This window comes from Rhineura floridana, chromosome 16, assembly GCF_030035675.1.
Source record: "Rhineura floridana isolate rRhiFlo1 chromosome 16, rRhiFlo1.hap2, whole genome shotgun sequence".
NCBI lineage: Eukaryota > Metazoa > Chordata > Lepidosauria > Squamata > Rhineuridae > Rhineura > Rhineura floridana.
Window position 1 is genome coordinate 37,651,504 of NC_084495.1, and position 21,537 is coordinate 37,673,040.

A 21,537-nucleotide genomic window follows, 5' to 3' on the forward strand; every position below is an offset into this window, starting at 1 on the left:
TGCATTTTATGATTTTATTATGCTAATCTAATCTTTGTTATAGCTCTCTGGCAAGATTATGTTTTATGATCTAATATGTTACTTATCATTGCTATTTCCATGGTTGTTAAATGCTCTAAAGGTTGGTGATCAGAGGTCAGCACTATCCAATCTTTAATTGTGTGAACAATTCAGCTTAAGCAGCTGCCTGAATTTAGAGTTAAGCGAACATGTGTAGATCCAGAAGTGTTCCTTTGGTTCCTGGAGACCAAATCAAGCATTTGCTCTTAACATAAGCAAGCTTCTAGCCCTCATTATTGCAGAGAGGCCTTGAAAACATAATGGGAATATATATTATGCTAGTTAAATGCCAATTATTTGAGCAGGTGTCTGTTTACTGTGGTGTTGGGGAGGAAGGGCACTTTTGAATGGTGTTATGAACATTTAAAAAATATTCACAAAATTGGGAAGATGTGCTTGCGCCACAGGAGAATATTGGTCACCTTCCCAGTGAGATCACAGTGTTAAAATATCGTATTTGTTAGTTGTAAAGTAATCGCAGTTACAGTTAATGTCACAAGTTGGCACTAGTGATACTAGAGCTATACAACATGAACCAAGCCAAGTAAAGTGTTCTTTGTTGCTCAACAAGCCTAGAGTGTGTGTCTACTCCTTATGATGCAGCTGCACCCATCACAGAACTTTACACACAGGTACTGTGCAATGGACAACCACAGGTGTTGCTTTAGTTGGCAAGCACACCCACACCATACATTTAAAGCACACTTATGCCACTCTAACAGACATGGCTTCCCCCAAAGACTCCTGGGAACTGTAGTTTGTATGGGTCTCTTAACAGGTCTCAGCATTCTTTACAAACTATGGTTCCCAGGAGATTTGGGGTGAAGCCATGGCTGTTAAAGTGGTGTAAAAGTGCTTTTAATGTCTGATGTGGATGCAACCACATGACACTTATTTTCTTCCGCCTTGGACCAAGGATGCTTTAAAAGTGCTACTGCATTCCTGATGTTAAAGCAAAAAGTGTCACAAGGCAGTTTACCAACCCTGATTTGAAGGGGAAACAAGCCTGAGCACGTGGCAGTTTCCCACTTAAATCTTCGCACCATCATGACCACCGGACTAAAAGGGTTCTTGCTTCTGCTGCTCTGGTGCTGAACACATTTGCTTGGGAATAATAAGCACCATTTTGTTGTAGTAAAAGATAATATGTATTTAAAGTAAAAATCGTAAAAGGAGCATCTGTAACGATGTACATGCCCAGCTGGCTGCCCCGACTACAATTTTTTTAAAAAAAGGATATGACTAGCCTCAGCCCTGGGACAAGGGTGGGTGCTGGCACGCTCAGGCTGGCTCAGATGGTGATGCTAGGCCTGTTGCTCAGTCCCCCATAACCTGATACTCTCTCTGGATGCTTATTTGAGGCCTCCCTGGGCTGTGGGGCTCAGACTTTGACCCGAAGGTCCAACCCCAGCTGCAGCACTAGAGCAAAACCACAGATTTTTATCCCCCTCCCAAACACAACAGACTGTGCTTTCATTCTACCTTGGAATGTAGGGTGCCAACAAATGGTGTTAAGCAGCCTTGGCCAAACTGGTGCCCTCCAGATGTTTTGGGCCAACCTCAGCCAGCATGGGTGTGCTGGCTGGGGCTGATGGGAGCTGCAGTCCAAAATATCTGGAGGGCAGTGGCTTGCCAAAATCTGGTATTCAAAATGGATATTGTTATGGGTCTGGGGTTGAGATAGATGATTTCTAGGAGTCCCTCACAGGCTCTGATTTGGAACACTGCACCTGGAGGTGAGAAATCTGCTGTGCTGGCCAGATCTCCCTTTGTTAGTCTAATAGAGTGGCCAAGTGAGTTAATGGGCCTATTAAGTGCCCATCAACTGGAGAATGAGCCAGGGAGATCCTATTGTTACTGAAGCTATTCAGGAGAGCCCCCCCCCCCCGCCAAGAAGAGGTTTGTGTTTTTAAATGAGTTGGAGGAAAGGCTGGGAACTGGAGGCCAGCAGAGAGACTGGCTTTCTGCACCAGGGGTTTAGGGTGCCTTTTGTAAGCCTGATGGAAAATGCAAAATCTGTTGGACAGCTGATGCCTTGAACCCCTCCATCCTAAGCTCAGGTTGGAATGTGTGTAAATAAATAAACCATATTTCATAAAGACACCACAGGCTCTGCTGATAGCTTGACCACTGTTGTCCATGCACTGGTAACCTTCAAGCTGGATTACTGTAATGCACTCCTTGTGGGGCTGCCCTTGAGGTTGGTCCAGAAGCTGCAGCTGGTGCAATATGTGGTGGCATGATTGCCCACTGGGGCAGGGTATCACCAACATGTCACCCCATTGCTAGAAGAATTGTATTGGCTACCCCATTAGCTACCAGGCAAAGTTCAAGATTTTGGTTCTGATGTACACAGCCCTATACAGCTTGGGGCCAGGATACCTGAAAGATTGTCTTATCCATTATATACCCAGTAGATCACTGCTCTCCACAGGTGAGGGCCTCCTGCAGATACCATCTTATCAGGAGGTCCGTTCTGCACAACATAGGAAACGGACCTTTATTGTAGTGGCACCTACCCTGTGGAATTCCCTCCCTTAAATACTAGGCAGGCGCCACCTCTGTTATCTTTTCAGCACCTTCCTCTTTCAACAAGCCTTTTAAGCAGAGACCTCATCCCAGTCTGCGTTTGTGTTGGAATTACTTTTAAATATGTTTTTAAATATTTTTTTAAAAAATGTTTTTAAGATGTTTTCTTTTTAAGATATTTGCTTTTGATATTTAATTTTGTTTTGTTTTTAATATTTTGTCCCTTGTTTGCTGTCCTGAGCACCTTCTGGAAGGAAAGGCGGGATAGACGTTTAACAAATAAATAAAACTGTTTCTTTTTCCTAATGTGTGGTGACCATTATAGTGTTATGGCTTATGCTGCTACAGTTAGTAGCTCCTTGGAGTGAGCACACATTTCCTTTGCCTCTACTTCATTTCAGAGATCATTGAAAACTGCCTCCCCTCAACCGAGAAATCCCAAAGCAACATCTGGAAAAGGGCCTTATGGTATTTCTCCTGAGATGTCCTGAGGGTTGAAAGATTTGTTAGGAAATGGCAAGTCAACAGCGTGTGGATTTCAGTCTAATAGTCAGGGGTTGGGGCAATCTTTGCCACCCTGGAGCCCTCCAGATATTTTGGACTACAGCTCCTACCGGCTCCAGCCAAATGGACATATGAACGAGGCTGGGGCTGATGGGAATTGTAGTCCAAAACTTTGGGCCACCAAATCCTAGGACAAGCAGGTGCCTAAAGGTGCAGAGCAGGCTCAGTTGGCTGCCCTTTGCCAAAGCGCCCACCTAAGGAACAAGGGCTCCTCAGGAGCACAGGGATACTCCTGACTAGAAAACTGCTCCTCACAAGTAGACCAGATCATTAGTCTGTAAGGATGGCCTGCACCTGCACTCTAAATGGAGCTCTGAAGGGTCAGGTTTAAAAGCCTTAATTTCTAGGTGCATATCGCTGGAGTGTTGTCTGTGCTTCTGTGCCTTTATGGGTGGATCCCTGTTTACCTAGCTTGTTGCTGGATCCTCTGAGAGTTCACCTTTGCCTGCCTTTGTCCTTGCTGTTGGTGCTGCCTCTGCGTTGGAATGTTGGGCTGTTGTCAGACTGCGGTCCTGGTGCGGTCCATTGTTGACTCTCAGTTGCCCTTTCTGTGCATCACCTGCAGCAGCACAACTTCTCTCAATGGGGAGCCAGGAGGGGTTCAGTCTTCATCAGTTCCCCAGGACCTCTGATCAATCGTGCTGATTACAGAATGTATGTAAGCTAGTTTTGCACAGGATTAATCCTCCTTTTTTTTTTAATATGGAGAATACAATATAAAAGCCCTGCTTGTAAATATGAGGCTCTGTTAAGCAGCGTGAGAGGAAGGACAGCAAATCACAGCCAGGGGCATGAAAGGGAGGGTGGGCAGGGCTGATCTCCAGGCAGCTCTTGCAGCTCTTCTGCCAACTCATAAGGAGAAGCACTTCAGACTGGAGAGGTCCTGTTTATGATGCTTGAACAGCACTGAAAATGTCCTGCTGCAGGTTTTTCCCCCCCATCAGTAAAGAATTCTGTTGGACAGCATGGAAAATGGACTAGAGCCGGCAAAATTTCATCACAAATCTTATTAACTGTTTCCTTGACAGGTAAGGTAAATTATTATTATTACTACTATTGTTTGCAAACATCTTATAATAAATTCACCTACACATAAATAAATAGGTAAATTAAACATGTGCAAGAACTATTGGTTAAGAAAGATGTTAAAATGCAAACCTGCTATTAATCTAATGTTCTCACCTTGATAGCCTAGGAAGCTGCTTTAGTGTGAGTCAGGCCATTGGTCCACCTAGCTCAGTATTGCAGACACTGGCTGTCAGCAGCTGCCCTGAGTTTCAGGCAGGGGTCTTTCCTATCTGCAGATGCTGGGAACTGAACCTGAGACCTTGTGCATGCAAAGGTATGCAAGGTGGCAGGGCATGCAGATTAAGTGCTCTGCTACCAGTGAATAAATCTTGAGCTTGAAGACTGCAGTGAAATTGCCTTTTTGATTATAATTGTTATTATTTATTTCATTTATCAGTTGCTTTATACGATAAAGTCTTTCAAAGCACCGTGACAAAATAAAACGCAGTGCATAGAAAACAATGTAAAACCAGAAAAATATTAAAAACCACAAGAATACACAACCCATTCAATCCATAAAGCAGATGAAAGACCTGTTGCTCACTGGTCAGCCATCTGCTGTGCATGCACAAGGTCCCCAGTTGAATCCTGGGCATCTTCAGGTGGGAGAGAGAACCCACTGAGTGCCAATCTGTATATGTAATACCGTGCTAGATGGACCAATGGTCCGACACAGCAGTGAGGCATCTTCCCATGTTCCTGAGGGAGTGTAGCCTGTGCTCCTGAAAGAAGCGAGGCAGACAGCGGCCCTTAGCTTTGAGGTCTGGGTTCCTGGAAATTGTGCTAACTATTTTTGTTGAATGGCAAAGCTTGCATAAACCTCTAAGGCAGGGGTGTAGTCATCCAGGGTTGTGATGGGTTGTAGAACCCCTTATTCTTTTGGGAGCAGGGTCCCTATGTATGAGCCAGTAATCATGAAAGGGGAGTGTTAGCCACTGAGAAGAGTCTTTGTCCTTTCATGCTGATTAGAGCCAATCAGAGTGAAAGGAGGTGAGTCAGCCACTGAGAAGACTCTTCTCAGTCACTATCATGCAGTCTCCCATTGCATGCTAACTGACTGCTAGGGACATCTGTTGTAGCGGAGTGTGGACTCGTGCGATGCAAGGGAGACTCAAGGGAGAGTGGAAACGGGTGGGTGGCTGTGAGGGGGTGTGGGGTGACTCTCACAAAAGGGACCCTGCACTTCTGAATTTGTCACTATGCTTACTGTTCTAAGGAGTACCCTCTTCATTCTCCGGAGAGTTGTCTGTTCTCTTCCCTCAACCTGTTTAAACTCCTCCAAAGAGGGCCCTTTATTGTGGATGGATGCAAAGTTTTGTATGTCTTAGTTCTGTTATACTGCATGCTATATGTAACATTCTGTGCTGTTTGAGGTCTGTTACTCTAGTTACATTTTATAATGGATCTATGACCATATGTATAAACCTGATCTGAAACAAGTTACAGGCGTATTTTCTCCAGCTGAGACAATTAACTTATTTGATAAGTCAAGGTGTTGAGAGGTGCTGAGGGCCCCGGGCCAAACGGAGACGCCAAAAGATGCCATGATACAAAGGTGCTTATTCTCCCTTCTGCCTAACTTTTCCAAAGAAACACCTGCCCACCTATCCTTAAGGAGGGGTTGCACCAAAGGGTGGTTTTAGGATGAGTATAAGGGTCAAAACAAACTTCTGTGCCCCATGGCATAATGGCTTGATTACCCCTCACATGCCTCGATTAGGTTATACTTCACCCAGTTTGGAGGCTCGAAGAACAGGACTCTAAAATGGCCCACCATATAGTTGTAGCTTGTTCAGGGTTTTGCCACCTTTGAGCATTGGCCAATAGGTAGGATCTATGGCAAGTGTGTGTGTATGTGTGTTTATTGTAATTAATTTATTTATTAGTCACTTTTCTGCACATATATGCAACACCAAGCAACTTACAGATAATGAAAAATTAAAATAAAGTAAAACATTACAAATATATACAAACGTAAATGTGTTGCCTTCAAGTCAATTCCATCTTATAGCGACCCTATGAATAGGGTTTTCATGAGTCTGAGAGGCAGTGACTGGCCCAAGGTTACCCAGTGAGCTTCATGGCTGTGTGGGGATTCGAACCCTGGTCGCCCAGGTCAAAAAGTTAAAAACAAAAACAGTAGATAAAGCGGTAGAGCAACATTTCTTAGGAAGAGTACACAACAAAAGTCCTCCAAGAGCCTTCCAAGTTAAGAATCAAATGCCTGGGAGAAGAGAAATGTTTTTGCCTGACACTTAAAGATACATAATGATGGTACCAGGTGTACCTCCCGTGTGTGTGTCTGCACACATGTGTGAACCTGTTGCCCCCATTGGCCAACAACAACTGGAAGGCCACAGATGTTCTGCAGTCCTGCTCTGTGGCAAACCTCTGGATCTGGGAAGGCAAAGCCACCCTCTGTAATTGGCAGCTGCATCTCCTCGACAGAAAGTGAGGGGTCCTCTGTTTGGAGGTCTGCTCTGTTCAAGAAGCAAGTACACTATGAAGGGAAAGCAGGGAGGGTGTGTGTGTTGAAGCTGCCCCTTACCTTGTGAGCAGTCAGGTGGGCAGAAATGCACTTTGCTGCTTTTATTTAAATTATATCTATAATTGCATTTGTAGATATCAATTAGCGTATGCAAATATTATGGGAACCAGCATCCTCTCTCTTTTTTGGTGATATGCAAGGTGCCCCCTGCCCACTTCGTCTGCTGACTTGAGCAGGTGTTCTGCGAAATGGTCCCAACGAGGGGTCTGTCCATTTAAGGTTTCTCAGCTTCTCGTCTTTCCAACCTTAAATTCAGTTCTCTACATTTCTGCAGAAATGTGTGATTAAAAAAAATCCTCGTGAAAATTCAGCTTTTTAGTATACACATTTTGTACGTAACTTTAACTAATCTACACATTTTTGTAAGCAATTTACTCAGATACAATGTATTTTTTATGTTGCTTTCACCACCCTAAAATATGCATGTTTGTAAACATTGTTGGCTGGAAAATTGCACTGCGAAACCCAGGAAAGCCTGAATTTCACAGGATAGCTGTGTCTTCAATTTGTGGATTGGTTTGAGAAGTGCAAATTGGGCAGTTTGAGTTGTATTCAACTAAGTCCTACTCAGAGTAGACCCACTGAAATGAACAAACCTAAGCTAGTCATGTGTATTAACTCCAAGGGGTGCCCCTGCGTAGGATGAGCACTGCAAACCAAACAAAAATTCCTCTCCACCCCTAGTTCCAGGCACATGGGGCCACCAGGGGGAAAGGAAGGCCGAGCCATAGGAGGAGGAGGAAGGAGGAGGAGAATTTTGGAGGGCTGACTGGGTGGAGCAGGAGGACCAACCGTCCCAAGCAGGGATGCTCTGGGGTGGGAGAGCAGAGAGAAGGGGGCTGGGGGAGAGCTCATGGAGGGCTTTGCAGGGAAGCTTGTCTTCCATCCAAAAGCAGGCAGGCCCCATCTCTTCTCCAGAGTGGGTTTTGGGCTTCTCTACTCCAGAAAGTTCCTCACAGAATTCCCTTCTGCCTTTCAGACCATGTCTAGATGATGAGAGAACGAAAGGGGAGTTTCGCCGAAAGTTCTTCAGACAAAATCCTTTGTGGCCTGGCCATCTCTGTGGTGTCCTTGTTCCTTCTCTCAGGTACAGAGTTTCCCAATGCCTGAGTTGAATCCAGGTGTACCATCTCTGGTAGAGAACAGGCTATTGTTTGTTTTGCTACAAATGAATGAATGCTTTTTTAAAAGTGCTCCTCGCCTAACCAAGGCCCCAGTGGTCCAAGAATCCTTTCAACTATCTAAATATATTGGAGAAAAAAGTCAGTTTGCTCCTCAGCTGAAACCTGAACACCCAATTTCATATGTTTAGAGACTCAAACAGAGGGTTGGATCCAAAGAGATGCTCTCTCTTGTGCAAAGTGTGGGGAGGGGAGTTAGGAGTGCAACAGCAGAGATAATTCAGTGTGTAATTTAAGGGTTAATTCTGTTGTTGGTAAGTCAACTAACCAAGAGGGGGTGAGTGGAAATGTTGCATAGCAACCATGGAAGGTGGCATGATCTTTACTGAGGTGGGCTGTCTGTCCGGGAGTTTTCTTGTTGATGTTTAGTTGAATCTAACCCTGCCAAAAAGGTGAAGCCCCACTTGAGCAGAAAGACAAAGTTATATAGTGTTTTGTTCAGCTTGTTCAGTAAACTTTTGCCAGGATTTCCTCTCTGCACTTCACGTGCATTATTCAAGTGTCTCTGCTAACAGGGGGAGGGTCTCACTTTTCACAAGTTCACCTTCTAGTTGCAGTCTCCAGCAGCACATTGCACACCTTTCCTGGGGGATCCTTTAACCCCCAGGATCAGCTTTTGGGGGGTGCTGCAGAGGAGGCAGGAAAGCCACGTTCTGTTTGTGTTCTACTTATAGTTCTTAAAATCCAGCCTATAATGGACAACACCATTCTCGGATGTAGGTGGAGGTCTGCACATTTGAATGCGCCTTCATGCAAGTAAATAAATATTATTATTTATTTGTCACCTAATTTCCAGCTGATCTAGGCCCCATCTGTACCATAAATTTAAAGAGCTATTATACCATTTTATACAGTCATGGTTCCCACAACTATGTAGCTTGTAAATGGTGCTGAGTGTTCACAGAGCTACAGTTATCAGAGTAGTTTAACAATCAGCCCCGCTTCCAAAATATTTTTTGCTGTGTGTGTGCATTTGTGTGTTTGTACTAACATTAAGAAATGAACATCCAGAACATGACTCTGATGTGACTTCATGATGCTAAACCTTGCCCTCAGTGACTTCCTCCTGACATTAAGGCAGCTGGTTACCATGCACCATCCAGAAAGAAACACTTCCTACATACCATGGGATTAAGGAATGACAGCAACACAGCCTTGTGAACTCCCAATCTATCACTTTGGGGGGGGGGAATATCTGATTGGGAGTGGTGGGAATTGCTTCTCTTCCACAGAGACACGATAGGTGCAGCTTCTATTGGTATTACAAATAATCCGGTAAGATTTACAGCCAGGCAACAGGCCTGGGCGTGGATTTATGATGCCTGCTGGGCAGGGCTGGCTTGAACTTAGTGATGGGTGAACTTGGGAGACATGGGCTGGGAAAACGGTCTTGAGCATGGAGCAATAAAGGCTTTGGTTGCCTTGTGCTTCGTTTTTCAGAAGCAGACTTATAACGATAAACAGGTTGAGAGGACCCTGTGGGAACACATGCTTGGCCTTGTGAGTGATGCATTGGGCTTTAACCCTGTGCATTCTGCCCCTTACGTGTTCTGCCTGGTGAGGAATGGGGGCCACGGGAGAACGGAAGAGCTGGAAGTTTTCCCCATGGTGCCTTGGGGTGCTTGGGCTGGAAAGGCTGGGGAGGTGCCCAGCAGTTCAGAAGGCAGGCAGTCCAGGAGCAGGTCTGTGGAAGCTGCTGGACACGCATCTTCCAGGCAGCCTTTAGGCAGCCTTCCTCAACCTCGTGCCCTCCAGATGTGTTGGACTCCCATCAGGCAGGGCACCAGGTTGGGGAAGGCTGGATGGAGGAGTCAGCCTGGGCACTCCACACTTTCTGGTGTGCTAAAAGGGTCCTGATCCTGACCGCACTTATGGTCATGGCATCTCTGCCTGAATAGAACGTTGTCGGGGGATTCCTTGCCGTGCCAAGTGAGCACTGTGCTGGCGATGAGACCAAGCTCTGGCTTGGATTTGTCTTTGCTGTTTTCGAGGACGTGGTGGTGATTTGGTGGCAGGGAGGAGGAGGAGGAGGAGGAGAGGAGCAGAGTCAGGGGGGGATGCATGCAGATGAGGCACATTAGCCCTCCGCCCCCCCCGCTGGCAGTTTCCAGGGTGTGTATGTGTGCAAACTCCGCAAGGGTTATGGCGTCAAGGCTTCCTTCCTGGGGTCTTGACTCCTTCTTTTCCTGTTTGAGGTTGGAGCCTGTGGTGGTGGATCTTCCTCTGCTGAGGTGGCCTGATCCACACATGGCCTTTTTCTTTATTTACTTAGGCTTTCAGTAATCAAGTTGGCCCCTATGGCGGTGCACATCTGTCGCGTGGGTAGGGCTTGTCCTCATCAATATGTTTTTGATGAGCATCCTGTGTATTTATGTATTCATTGTCTTAACGTTTCTGGTTTTAATTGTGGTACTTTATCCTGTTAAGTCTCTTGGAGACTGTTTCTTTTGTATAAAGCGACTAACAAACATAATGCATAACAATCTGCTTCCAGTATTGGGAATTTCCAGATCCTGACAGTATCCTGGGCAGTGTGTAAAGGACACGCCATCACCTTTCCCCTCTCCTCTCCTGCTGCCATAGCCCACGAGCAGGAGCCGGTTTCACCCAAGGGCTGCATTCCTTTGAGGTCACCCTTCTGGTGGGACCTCCAGCCGGTGTTTGGCAGAGCCGCCAAAACCAAAGGAGGAAGGGCCAGTGCTGGCAGTTGACAGCCTCCCCACCGTCCTCTCTTTCTCATATGCCTGTTGCTGCTATTGTTCAGAGGTGGCGCTCCAGGCACCTTGCGGATGTGGCTCCTCCCGACAGAGCCTCCTTCCCTTGCCCCCTCACCCTTCTCACCAGGGAAATATGTGATCACTTGTGGCGGTGAATCGAAAGATGTTTCACTCAGGTGCAGCTTGCGGGCTTCCCATTGGCATCTGGTTGGCTACTGAGAACAGGATGCTGGATTAGATGGGCTACTTCACCCTGATGTCCTGGGGCGGGCCAAACCAATTTGCAACACAACGTTAAAAACAGTTTAAGACAAATTGGAACCGCAAGAATAGGGTGGGTCCTAGAAAATACACATCTCAAGTGTCACAGGCCAGGGTACAGAGGTGCATCTAAGTAGACAAGCAGCGGATCTCAGAAGCAGACTCTATGGCTGTGAGCGCACTAGGTGCCTACAGCAAATTGTTTCCATTGGCCACACCTGGAGGGGAAGCAGGTTGATCTGCCAATCAGCTGCAAAATCTCTGAAGCAAATTTAAAAACCCACGCCCACATGAGCTACTCCCACCAGCTTTTACAGTAGAAAGGGGCAGGGTTTGACTAGCCTGTGCCCCCTTTTCAGAAAAGAGAGGGGGTGGAGACGCACTGGAACCGGCAGAGCAGGGAGTGTGTCTCTGCCCTGAGTTAACCAAGTCTGCATTTAAAATTCAGACCAACTACTTGGACATCTGTATGACTACCTACGTGGTAAGGAGAGTTAAGATGCCTGTTTCTATATATTCACTTTATTTGTGTTTGCATAAAAGTTTTCATGTTTTCTTCTTTTTTTACTTATGTTTTGTGATCTTTCAAAACTCACTGTTTAATTGATCTTTCTATTGGTAATTGGCCACACCACATTCCCCAACCTAGTACCCTCCAGATGCTTTATTTATTATATTTAATAAATATGCTTTTTAATATGTTTTAAGCCTTCTTTTTTCAAAATAGATGTTTTTAAAGCTTTTTAAAAATGTTTTATCTTAATATGTTTTTAATGGTTGTTTTGTTTTAATATATTTTAAAGTCTGTTATGCTGTTTCAGAGTATTTCTAATGCTTTTGTTTGCCGCCCTGGGCTCCTACTGGGAGGAAGGGTGGGATATAAATCATATAAATATTTAACAGAATTTGTATAGCACTTAAGTGTAGAAAACTTCTACGAGGTCCACAGCTGTGCTGACAGAGGTTGATGGGAGTTGTAGTCCAACACATTCAGGTTTTGATGAGGGCATCAGGTTAGGTGAGGCTGGGCTGACTGAAAAAATGTCCTCATTCTCTTCTCCTTTTTTGTCTTGCTACATGTCTTACAAACAGAAACTGCTTCTCTGAAAGAGAAACAACTGGTTTTATTTGGAAGTACACTAAAATATGCTTTCTTGGCTGGCCACAATGTCACTGAACTGTGCATGTTTACTGTATGCATTGATCTGAACAAGTCAGAAGAAAGTATCGGCAGCTGGACAGCATTTTCTTATGATGTCAACAGTTCCTTCAGGCACGAGTTAGCCCTATTTGCTGATAACCATGTCTTGCAAATGTCCCTTCTGGGCACTCTGGTGGAGTTGGGGGGCGATTTCTTGGCCAGTAGGATGCACCAAGTATGCTGCGTGTGGGATGGCAATAAGGACCTTCTTGAGCTTTTCCACAATGGGAAGAAGATGAGAACTGTAATTCTCCATAATGTCACCCACAAGTGCCTGAAGCCAAATGGGACTTTGGTAATAGGTCAACTCCACAAGAACCAGGATGGATACATAATTCCACTTACATCCTTCAGCTTTGTTGGCATTTTACTCTATTTTGAAATGTGGGACCATGTGCTAGATCAACAGCAGATGGACAAGTGTTATTCTGGGAATGTCGTTAGCTGGGAGGGCAATTACTGGTCTTCGAATGGTGCTAGAAATGACTCCGCCTGTCACCAACGTTGTGGTGAGTACCCTGCAATACCTAAGCCAACAGATGAGCCTCCTTCTTTCTGAACAGCATATAGTCCTGGAAGGTTGGAGGCAGGGCTATAAAGTCTATTTGCAAATTTGTCATGTCAGATCTCTCCCACAGTGTGTGAGAACTTCTACGCATGTAATAAATTGCCTCTTACTTTTTATGGCTCCTTTTGACAACCCAAAATTTATGAATAGCAGATAGTAGTTGGAATGGATAATGGGGAATAAGGACATAGCACTAGAAATATCAGGGGGTGGCTTGATTTATTGGAGCTTTTGGCTGGCCAGTAGATAAGAGTACTCATCAAGGGCCTGGTTGTTATCTAGCATTGTGAGCTTCTAAATGACTGACTGCTCTGCCCAGAATCAGGAGAATCATATGGTCCAGTTCTCCTGGGACTTGTAGAGGGTCATGGTGCAGGTGTGGGATTTTATTCAACAACTCCCCACTTATAGCCTAAAAGGGTAGTGTCCTGACCTTGTGTGCTCATTTTTAAAGACGGAGTTTTAAAAAAAATATATGGGGGAACACTGAGGGCCAAATTAACATGCAGGGCTTTAAAGAGAAATGAACAACTCAAAGCTAGACAAAGGAAATCCCCCATTGGCTCCAATGGTAGATTTTTTCTCCTGAAACAAATAACCAGCTTCAAAAGAAGGGGTTTTCTTCAAGACTGCAGCAGGGATGAAAGGGTTGAACTTATCAGTGCCCACTGATACAATTTACATTTTTGAACAGCAATATGCTTTTTTACATGTCGTGTCTAGTTTGGCCCTAAATTGTTTAAAAATTTCCAGAGGGATAGGAGCTGTGACGGTCTTTACGGTGCCAAAAGACTCTTCAAAACATGTTTGCTGCAAGAGGGCACAGATCTGTTATGGCACAAGCTTTCCGGGGCACAAGGCCACTTTGTCAGATGCCTCTGATGAAGTGGGCTTGGGTGTGCAACAGACTGCGCTAGAATAAATGGCTTGGTCTTTAAGGCGCTTTTCACATTAGCATTTTCAACCAGGGCTGGCTCCAGGACTCTGTGGGCAGTGAGCAAGAGACTCTTCCAAGTGGGCACTGCCTTCCTCATCATTTCTCTCCCAGCCTAGGGAGTGTGGTAGCAGTCTTGGTTCTCTCCTGTGTTTCCACCTGCTCCCTGCTTTGACCACCACATTCAGCTGGACCCAACCGGATCGGTGGTGATGTCTGAATGCAGCAGCCACTGGTGTGCTGGGCGCAGAGGGGGTGGAAGGCAGGCCACTGGGATGTGTCTCTGTGTCTGTGTGTGGGTGTGCATGCATGAGCAAGAGGGAGCAGAAGTAACCAACAGCATCCAGCAGCAATTGTGGGGGGCAGCCCTGGTCATTGGTGGGACCCTGACCCATGCAGATGGCAATCTCTGATGTCCGCCCTGATTTGGAAGGACAAATAATACTTTAAATGTAGCCTGGGAATAAATGTATTTATTTTAAAACATTTCAATCTCTTTTTTGCATCCAAAATGGCATTGCAGCCACAACAGGAGCACACAAATGAAAATCAAAATAATATGAAGTAATATGAGAGGAGGGGAGATAAATGATAACATATTGGCAAATCATCAGGAACATCAGACAAAAGCTAACTTCCACAGGCCCTCTGGAATAAAGAAATCCTGACTGCATGGTGAACGGCTCTGTGTGTTTCCCCTACTTTTTCCATGGATGGCACACCATTCAGTCATGCAATATGTTCCCCCACAACAGCCTACAAGAGTACTGTACCATACGATTTGCCTGGAATTGTATATTGTTTTCTGAATCCTGGCAGAAGGTTAATTGGAATCACAAGATTCCTAAAGATATATTCTTGTCTTTGTCTTTATATATTTCTCTCTCTTTTCAACAGGTTCATATAAGTCTACATCTGTAGCTCCGCCACTCACAAGCAAAGCACCTGATCCTTCAGTTACAGGTATGCGGCCTGCTGGAAGGGAGCATTAAAAATGGCTAAGGCTGTTTTTGCAAGTATCTTAACATTGGCTTTTGCATTTTTATGATGCTTTTGCAAGAATCACAATATTGTAGTGAATGGGATGTTGGACTGGGGATGATCAGGGTTCAAATTCATTCCCTTGCTTTATAGCAGACCTGGGGAACTTGTGGCCTTCCAGATGTTGTTGGAATTCATCTTCCATCAGCCCCAAGCCAGCATGGCTAATGGTCAGGGACGATGGAATCCAGCGACATCTAGAGGGCAACAGATTCCCCACCTCTGCTTAATAGGGAGGGGGCAAGACCCAGGTTGGGTCCTCCTCCAATTATTTCTGTGCTAAACTATGTTCACATGACTATGTGAAATGTCCAAGGAAGCTAACAAAACAAGAATGATCCTGAAATGATGGCAGCGTAATAATTAAGAGCTGGGTTTTTTTTAAAAAACAACAACAACCAGTTTTAAAACATATTAAGATGTAAGTTAAAACACAGAGTAGCAGAAAAGGGAAAATCATCTCAGCAGGCCAAAACCCTGTTTGAATAGAAAGGTTTTTACCTGCTGGGGGAAGGACAGTAGCGAGGGGATTAGAAAGGCTTACTTTGGGAGATTTCTGAGCTGCGGCTCAGCCACTGAGAATGTCTTTGCTGTGGCTCCCGCTGTTTACTAGTACAGATGTGGGAGAAATTAGATTCAATTTGCATTTAAAGGCAAACCTACCCAAATCACACTTTCTGAAACTCTATGAAAACCAAAACAGCTGTCCCTTGAAATTTGCCCTTCTCTGAATTTTGTAATGCAGTTCTCCAGACAAGTAATGTGTACAAAAATCATTCACATGCTAGTGTCCAGGCAGTACAAAAATGCATATATTAGGGGAAATAACATATAAAGATGCATTACATTACAGAAGATGCTTTGCAAAAATATGTATATTGGTCAAAACTGCATGCCAAACCATGTATATTAGGAGAAATTCAAATGATTATGAATTTTCATGAGGACTTTTTTTTTAAATCACAATGATATGGAATTGAGGAGAACGAAACTTAAGAATGGAAAAATGAGCAACCGTCATTGACAGATTCTCCCATCCCCATTACTAGCTTCCACTTCCTTATTTGCCTGAAGCTTGAGCTCAATGGCTCCCTGCTGTTGGGGGTGGGGTGGGGTTGGAAGGTTGAGAGAGCGTTTCAACAACACACATTAGGCAGAAGCCAGTACTCGTATATATAAGGAAGGGGTGGGGGGTACGGGAGGGGCATGGCCCAGAAGCCATACTTTCTTGCAAGCATTCCCACTTCTCTGGCTTACCTGTGTGGGGCGCTCCCGGGCGCCAGTATCCACAGTTACAGGAGCTGAGTGGGAGGTGCGGGTGGGCGTTTGTCCTGAGGGTAAGAGGTCTAGGCTGAGAAGCGTTAGCAGGGCATCTTCTGGAGGTGCAAAATGCTCTTTCCCCTTTGCTCCCTTCACTGGAGTTCCCTCTTGTGTGCACAATGTGAGATGTGCAAGAGAGAGAGAGAGAGAGAATGCCCTATGTATTGCACATCCCATCATCTTCTGTGTTATGGTGTTCCACTTTGGTGTTCATCTCCTGGTGGTGTGCTATGAATGGGTGCTGAGTTACACCATACTGTATGCTCTACCCTGGCAATGTTGGAAGGAAGGTATCCTTAATTTCCCTCCCCCTTCCATTGAAGTCAATGGGGAGGAAATGACTTGTGCCAGCAATAGGGTTGGTGTAAAGTTGGGCTCTTGGCAGGGTGTGGCTGTGTAGTCTGGAAGAATGCAGAACAGGCATGGAGAACCTTTGGCCCTCTAGATCATGCTGAATGACAACTCCCACCATCCATGGCCATTGGCCATGCTTGCTGGGGATTATGGGAGTAGTGGTTCAGCAACATTTGGAGGGCCAAAGGTTTCCCACCACTGCTGTAGATTGTGGCTGCTCCTTCCCTGTCCTGTCCTTGCTCACAATTCCACCCTGTTTTAGCTTTTCTGGGGTGTATCTTGGGGCTCCTCCAAACAGCCTGCTTACTGAGCACTCCTCCTGACTTGCTTGCACATTGCTTATGCGGCGATTAGACAATATCTGGTCTTACTTACAAACCAGAACGAATGCTCATTGAGGTGGTTGTACGATAATGAGCACTTATCCTGATTTGCTTGTGAGTTGCTTGCATGTTCTCCCATTAATCACTCATCCCACACATTTACCAGTGCATTTTCCTATCACTTTCTAAACTGCAAACGTCTGGGTTTTTTTTAGTGGATTTCTTGTGCTAATCTACTTCAGTTTGCACAAATCTAAAGCTCCAGTATGTGCTTGAATCCTTCCCACAAAGTATTCTGGAGGCACCCTTTTCTGCCATATCTGGAGCATTCCACTGGCCTGTTTTTTGGGTCAGTGATGTATCTTGCATTCCAAAGGTATAGTGGCACTTCAGTCAAATCCTATCACCCCTTGAGGGAGTGGGGCAACTGAGGTATAGGATTGCTTTGTTAATTCCCATTTGCTATTAAGGAAAAACACACACAGGTCTTTTCCGTCTCCAAATGTAAGGGGACTGCATAAGAACTATAAGGAGCTGTATTAAAGTCTATAGCTTGGAACTAACACAGTACCCACCTGCAACTAGACCCACACGTGTTATGCCAGCTCCAGGATTTATATTTACACTTACATACCTGAATTTACATTAAACATTTTGTGCTTAAAAGGATATGAGCAATTTGAAACTCTGCTAAAGCAATTAAAAACAATCGTTTTTTTAAAAAAAACTGCAGCAGTCAATTAGTTTAACAGAAATAAATGGTACCTTCTAATAAAACAACTTGTGTTGACCAAAAATGACACGTTTGAAATTAAAAGGTCTTAATTTCCTAAGGCTGCCGTCCTAAGTGCACCTGTAACTAAGCCTTTTTGAAATATTTTGGTATATGCAAAATGGAAAAAGTACACCAATCATGAAACCAGTAATTAAATCCTCCCTACCCTTTGCAGGAAGAGAAACTGACATTGGGGCAATGCAGAGAAGCTATTCAAGGAACAATTAATGAGTTATTCATCACTAATTCCCCAGCCACAATCAACAGGAAGCAATAAAATGGGCTGAACCTGCAAGAAATAAACTTTTAATTGAAGCTGCCAGGAATATTTGCTGAACAGGAATGAGTCACATCATAGCAAGATCTGGTCTTGGGGGAGGGCATTGCTAAGTAACATTGCACTACAGCTGTTTGGGACCTCTATTCCAAACCTGCCTTTGTAGCCAATGGCAGAAAAGTAATGGCATGGCAGGGCTCGAGGGCTGTAGTCTGGAAGCAATCCAAATTGAGCCATACATTCTTGCTTCTGATCTCGCGTTGCAAGGAGAATGCTACAGTGATGAATAGATCACAGGTTGTTGTGATTCAGTTGAATCAGAAACTGCAGTTCGATGTAAAATCAGACTGATTACAATATGTTGCTACTTAAGCAATGAATCTAGCTGTTGGAAAAAACAAACCTGGCCCGCCCAAGATGCATGCTTTCAGCCTGCTATGCTTAAACCACTCCACTTAAGGAAAGGTGGGCATGGTCAATTAAAAACATAGAACACACCTAGAAATCTGTTAGAATATATTTCACCTCCCACTGTTTTATCTTGTGGAAACTGAGACACACCTCATGACCACTGGAAACTATTCTGCAAAACAGTCAGTGCCATTATTGCACAACTGTTTTTTTTTAGTGTTACAAAGTGTTGCTGTACTTCACGTATTCACAGAAACAGAAGCAAAAGAGAATGATTTAGTATAGGAAACCACTAAAATTGCAAAGTAAATCAAACATATTTAAAGTGACTATTAGAACTATATCACATGTTTTAATATTGTTGCTTCCTCCCTGCTAAAACAAGATCAGCACAGCACATGTCTTGTTTCTGTTATCTGGGCTGATTGCAGGTGTTGCCACCACTTACCATCTGCTCAGAGGCACATGTTACCAAATTCTTCCAAGCTACACAGGAAGTGGATTGGACTGTGAAAGACCAACACAAATTGTGTTTGCACTTTGTCAAATGTGTAGGGCAGTCCAATTTCTCAGAGAGGAGGTCAGGTCTCCTGCTCCCCTGGTGCATTCACTATAGGTGCCCAATTTCCCTGTTTTTAAAAGTTTGATAGAAATATCTGTGGGCTATAGGTATTCTCTCCAACTGTTTTGTGTATCACCGTGAAAGTTTAGAGTATTGTTCAGCAAGCGTTTCTGAGTTTAGGACTATAAGTTTTGTAAGGTTTTGTTTTGAAATGAGTTATGGGAAGCATCAAAATGGCATGGGGGTATTGTCAATTTAACATAGCAGAATGTGAAAAATCCATGCTGACTATACTATACAGCCACTCTCGTGGCTGTATAATATATTCAAAGTCTTCAGTCTAGTTGAAATCTCAAGGACAGGTACAATCACAATGTGGCATGTTTCTGAGCCATCCTTTTGAGACGCTGAAGGTATCGGGTTTAACGGGGCTTTGTAGAATAGCAAAGATGAAATGTATGTCATGATGTTCAGTCCTCACTGGCAATGCTCCTCTTGAAGGCACGGTGGTGGCTACCCAGGACCCCAGTGCAGATGCCACCACAATTCCTGTGGGACCTCCTGAGATGACAACGGTGAAAGCCCTAGTAACAAGCATCCCTTTGACAGCTAACTCTGATGCGGATGAAACTGTCTCTTCTTTAACGACCCCTGCGTCTGCAATTACGCGCCCTGACAATGGCCTTCCATGGATCTCTCCAGAGATTGTTCCTTCGCACGAATCCCCATTGACAACAACCACCCCCAGTCCTGATGAAACCATATCCAAAGGAAACCCAACAACACCAAAAGCTGATGAGGCCACATCTAAGCCTTTTCTGACTACACCGGCGTCTGGCAGAGATGGAACAACAAGCAAACAGGAGTTGGCTACATCCTCCTTTGAACCCAGTGGAATTATCTCACAGGCTATCCCAACTCATCCCACCTGGAGCATGACATCCTCTCAATATGGTGGGACAATTCCCAAACACACTGAGACTGTGCCCACTGCTGAACCTACCCGAGTGCCCACCTCTGACCCTACCCCATCGTCAACCCCCCAAACAACACTACAGCCTGATGGAACTGTATCTGTGCCTCAACGTACTGATATGAAGCCTACATCTGAATCTAAAGCAACAACCCTGTATATCAGTGCCAAGACTACAATGCAGACTTCCTGGCCTACATCATTGCCCACAACCATAATGCCAGTTTCAGGTAATAAACGGAATTTACATTAAAACTTTGTGGCTAAACTTTGGTGAGCAATTTTAAACTCTGCTCATGTGGCTGAAATCGTTTTTTAAAAAAAATCAGTGCATCCAATGAGTTTGACTAACAGGATTAGATAATGCCTTCTAATAAAGCAACCTGCTTTAACCAGAAGTGGTGGGATTGAAATTACAAGGTCTTACCAAGATGGCAATTCAAAGTAAATTTGGTACTAGGTTCTGCTGAAATCAATGGGTCTTATTTCCAAGTAAATGTACCTTGGACCGAGACATTGCAGAGCAATTGTCTGCACTCAGATGTAAGTCAAGCTCTGCTCAGTGGGGCTTAACTCACACCTTGAGGCTGTAGTCCTAGGCACAACTGAGAGTAAGTTCCATTTAACTCAATGGCACTCACAGCTGAGTAGGAATGCATATGGCTGCATGGTCAGTCTCTCTTTTTTTTGCAAATGCTGCATGAGCCTGTAAGACATTTCTACAGTCCTTTATATATATTTAAAACATGTATTCCTTATTACCTGTGTATCCCACCTTTTCTCCAAGGACCTCCAGGTGACGTACATGCTGTTCCTTCTCTCCATTTTATCCTCACAACAACCCTGTGAGGTAGGTTAGGCTGAGAGACTGGCCCAAGGTCACCAAGTGGACTTTATGCATGAGTGGGGATTTGAACGCTGGTCTCCCAGGCACTAGTCTGACACTCTGCTACACTAGACTGACTCCCATATATTTTTTTTAAAATTTGAAACCAGTGGTTTCAAAACAATTTATCAAATATTCCCTTTTGTTTAAATGCATCCTGGTTGCCACAGGCCTCACCATTAAACCAAATGTGAGCTGAGAACACAGCATGCAACACATCAAACATGCCTTTGAATCTACACATTGCAGAAAAAAGGGTGGTGGCGGCGATGGGCAATCCATCTTCCAGAGAAGCTTGGCCACCATGATCTATCTTGTAGTGGGCCAGGAACAGGTGTGTGCAGTGGAGCCTGCTGGCCGCGATGTCAGCGGGGTAGTAAATTGCTCCAGGTTTTAGACCGGACTTTCAAGGAGGTGTCCACAGTGCTTTCAGCACCTTGGACAGCTGCTTGCAAGTTCGACTAAAATCCCCAGTGGATTTACTGCCCCAGTGAGATTGGAGCCACCAGTTTCCACTGGGTGTGTGTGCCTTGAAAACCAGATGGGGGTGAGTCCCACAGCAAACAAGAAAGGATAAGATGGGCTCGAGCCAAGGGAGACCAAGATAGCAATAGAGGATTGGGAAAGCAAGAAGCAGGTGTGTGTTGAAAGTCAGCCAGCAGTCAAGATTCTAGGCAGTAGGGGCTTCAGCACTGTTCTCACACCAGAGGCAAATTGCTTGGACTGAGGAATTATCTTTCAGGCTTGGGCTTTATAGAACCTGGTGGAAGGGATTGCATATTTATCTTGCCCACATAATAGATAAATTACAGATTCTTGGTCAGACCTGTCCCCATCTCTCCTTAATTTTTTCCCCAAGTAGTGCTCTCTATGTTCTATGTGTAAGACAATGCATGTACAAAGTCTTCAGTCTAGTTGAAATCTCAAGGACAGGTACAATCACAATGTGGCATGTTTCTGAGCCATCCTTTTGAGACGCTGAAG

At 44.7% G+C, this 21,537-nt stretch overlaps 1 protein-coding gene across 3 annotated transcripts in view; it reads left to right on the plus strand.

The window, feature by feature from the left end:
• The first annotated feature begins 3,523 nt into the window (after positions 1 to 3,523).
• The window catches only part of ADGRG4 (adhesion G protein-coupled receptor G4), a 53,980-nt gene continuing 35,966 nt past the window's right edge, over positions 3,524 to 21,537 (plus strand). For 2 of the 3 annotated variants that reach the window (XR_009759319.1, XM_061598881.1), the window contains exons 1-5: positions 3,524 to 4,181; positions 7,749 to 7,856; positions 12,021 to 12,638; positions 14,529 to 14,594; positions 19,196 to 19,897. Coding sequence is in view for 2 of the 3 variants with exons in the window: in XM_061598881.1 (XP_061454865.1) it covers positions 7,760 to 7,856; positions 12,021 to 12,638; positions 14,529 to 14,594; positions 19,196 to 19,897 (1,483 nt within the window). In the remaining variant the exon portion in view is untranslated. The remainder of the gene's footprint in view (positions 4,182 to 7,748; positions 7,857 to 12,020; positions 12,639 to 14,528; positions 14,595 to 19,195; positions 19,898 to 21,537) is intronic. The other variant, XM_061598883.1, reaches the window with a different exon arrangement.